The 3,073-nt window shown below is 30.1% G+C and overlaps 1 protein-coding gene across 1 annotated transcript; it reads left to right on the forward strand.

Moving 5' to 3' along the window:
• Positions 1-255: 255 nt before the first annotated feature.
• On the forward strand, positions 256-1,372 carry LOC107874951. The gene has a single exon (XM_016721641.2). The coding sequence runs from the start codon at positions 391-393 to the stop codon at positions 1,078-1,080; it is 690 nt and encodes a 229-aa protein (XP_016577127.2). The 5' UTR covers positions 256-390; the 3' UTR covers positions 1,081-1,372.
• The last annotated feature ends 1,701 nt before the right edge of the window (positions 1,373-3,073 follow it).

Here is a 3,073-nt window from a genome sequence, read left to right on the forward strand (position 1 = left end):
TTTGATTGTTTTCTTAATATAAATAAAGACTCTGAACTAAGATTATTGAGTTGGACCAAATCCTATTTTAGTTGTTCGACCAAATCCCTATGTTACCTTTTAGCCCCGTACCTGCAAAAGGACATATTTGTAGGGCAATTTATAATGTTCGCGAAGTCATGATCTTTTCGCCAAATTAGAGATTTTACGTGTATATTATTTTGAATTGATCCAACGTACACTTGATTAAATAAGAAGTACCAAGCTAATGAGCATAGATCAATTCCCATTTGATATATATTTTTTACTCTGCACCCTTCCCACTTTCCTCCCCTTATAAAACAAAACTATTCTTGTACTTACCTTTAGCCAACTCCCATTTTCTCTTCCTTGTTTACTCATACAACTAAAATGGTGTCCTTAGATTCTGCATCCACATCTCTTGATCCAAACTCAAGTCCCCGAATTTCCTTCTCTGCAGACTTTCTTGATGACGAAAACTTCATATCCATTACTCCAAATTCTCAATCAGAGAAAAGCCGGGAAAAAGAGCTTCAGACAGCAGAATTTGAGTTCTTATCCAGCAATTTTACAAGTGGAAACATGACAACAGCCGATGAGCTAATATTTGAAGGCAAATTACTTCCCTATTGGCAAATCCACCATGTCGAAAAACTGAACAAGATTAGCCTCAAAACAAAGCATCTTGAAACGGAGCAAGTGAATAAAAAACAGGGTATTAGTAAAGATGATCAGAGTAGGCAAGTGAATTGGTTTATTGATGAAGACCCATCTCCTAGGCCACCAACATGCACTGTTTTATGGAAAGAGTTATTGAGACTGAAAAAGCAAAAACAGAGGCCTTCCTCTTTGTCACCTTCTTCCTCTTCTTCTTCTTCTTCAAGCTCGAATCCTGAAAATTCGACAACAGATGAAAGCAAAGAGAAGCATGTGGTGGACAAGATAAAGAAAAGATTGGAGAGATCAAAATCAGCAACTATAAGAGTAAGACCTTTGATTAATGTGCCAATTTGTACACAAGGGAAAAACAATGCAACACCACCTATTTTCCCCCTTAAGAAAGGAAGAGTGGAGAGGTGAGACCAAAGGGCAGCCCGGTGCAATAAGCTCCCACCAAGATGGAGAAGGGCCGAATCAGATGGATTTATTATATACAAACTTATCATGCATTTCAGCAAGGTGAGATCAAAAATTGAAATGACCATCAGTTTTAGTCATTTTGTAAAGATGTTCTATACTGTTTTCTTTAATTTTTTAATTTAATTTGTTCTGAATTAGATTAATGTTTCTTCTGAAGGATATCATGAATTGCGTTATTTGTATTTTTCGTTTGTTGTAATGTATCAGAGACTAATTCTATTTAGTTTCAAGAACCATGTAATCTGACATTTGAAGCTTTATATTCCCTCCGTACCTCCGTTCAATCGTAAGTAAATTGTTCCATAATAAATGAATTATTAAGTATTTTTAGTGTTTAATGAATGGTTCACAATTTAATGTAGAATTTTTTTTTTTTAACTCTATCCTTCATTAAATATACATGAGGAGCGATATATTATTATTAAGATTTTGAAATTTGAAAAAGGTAAAATAGAGAAACATGATAAATTTATACTTTCTTCGTTTCATTTTAGTTGGATTCTTATTAAAAATATTTGTTTCAATTTACTTGTTTCTTTGATAAAATTAAGAGTATTTTTTATGTCTTCCAATACTATCCTCAATATTAAATGACTAAATAAAATGTATTTACTCAAATTTATATTTTTAAAATATGATTAATAAGATTAATTTGGTAAAATAAACCTTTAATTAATATTTTCTTAATGGGTGTGTCAAGTTCATAGAAGCCACTAATATGAAATGGAGAAAGTATCTTTATTTTATTTTTCTTAATATGTGTATCAAAATTCAATAATTCATTTATTATGAAACGGAAAAAGTATTGCATTACATAACAGCAAAACGTGAACCGCCTTGTTTGTTTTTTTGTTCCAGTATATGCCACGTTTTTTGATGCACATGCCATTTCATACTTAGCATTTAAATATGTGATTTTAGGGATCGGTTGGTTGGGAAATTATTATCCTGAGATAATTAATATTTGGATCAGTTATTTTAAAATTATTTGGAATAATTTATCTCATCATGTATATGGGATAAGTTATTCCATTATTATGGAAAAAATGGTGGAAGAAGTTATCCTATTATAGATTAATTCCTCCAATCAAGGGATTTAAGTAATCTCTTATTTTATTTTTGGATTACTTATACCTCACACCAAACGATATTTAAACCTTATTTTTTAATCCCAAACTCTACAAAAATTGATTTGGGATTTCACTCATGATTTCAAGGTTCTTTTGTTTAAAGAAATATTTAAAAGTTAATTCATAAGAATAAATTTTATATATAGAAAAAAAAAAAAGATCCATCATTTTGAATTTTATATAAAAAAGGATTTATACTCGACGTGGAGAGATTATTCGTATCGTTTTAAAAAACTATATTAAAGATTAGCTAGCTACTATTATTATTTACTTGTATATCTTTATAAAATTGTATTTATTTTTAAAAAATATAACAGCAAATGGGCTATTCATAAAAAGCAATGTGGATATGTAATTTATATCTTTAAGATTGTTAACCCTCCTCCCTCCCCCCACCTTAAAAAGGCATACTTAAATTTATTGAGGTTTAAAGAATAAGGCGTTTTAATTCAGACATGCGTAACAAAATAAGCTATAAAGTTGGAAAGTATGGAGCAAATAATCAAGTAAATAAAATGTAAAAGTTGATGTAGGCAGAGCTGGTAGAAACTGGGTGCAGCTTATGAAGGTTAGCCAAGCAGAAGTTGAAATGATAGACAATGTGACAATACAGAGCAAATAGATAATAAAGAAATATGCTTTATGGTGCATTTTGTTTTTCGATGAAATTAATATTTCTTCCGTTTGTTTTTATTTATCACAAATTTTTAATTGTATTTCTATTTTTACTTTTCATTTTTTAGATATCAAGAAAAGATTTCTTCCGTTCGCTTTTAGTCACAAATTGTATTTCTACTTTTAGT

This window comes from Capsicum annuum, chromosome 6 (assembly GCF_002878395.1).
Source record: "Capsicum annuum cultivar UCD-10X-F1 chromosome 6, UCD10Xv1.1, whole genome shotgun sequence".
Classification (NCBI taxonomy): Eukaryota; Viridiplantae; Streptophyta; class Magnoliopsida; order Solanales; family Solanaceae; genus Capsicum; species Capsicum annuum.

Excerpts from the sequence above, each read along its gene's own strand:
- LOC107874951 (XM_016721641.2), top strand. The coding sequence starts at position 391 with ATGGTGTCCTTAGATTCTGCATCCACATCTCTTGATCCAAACTCAAGT.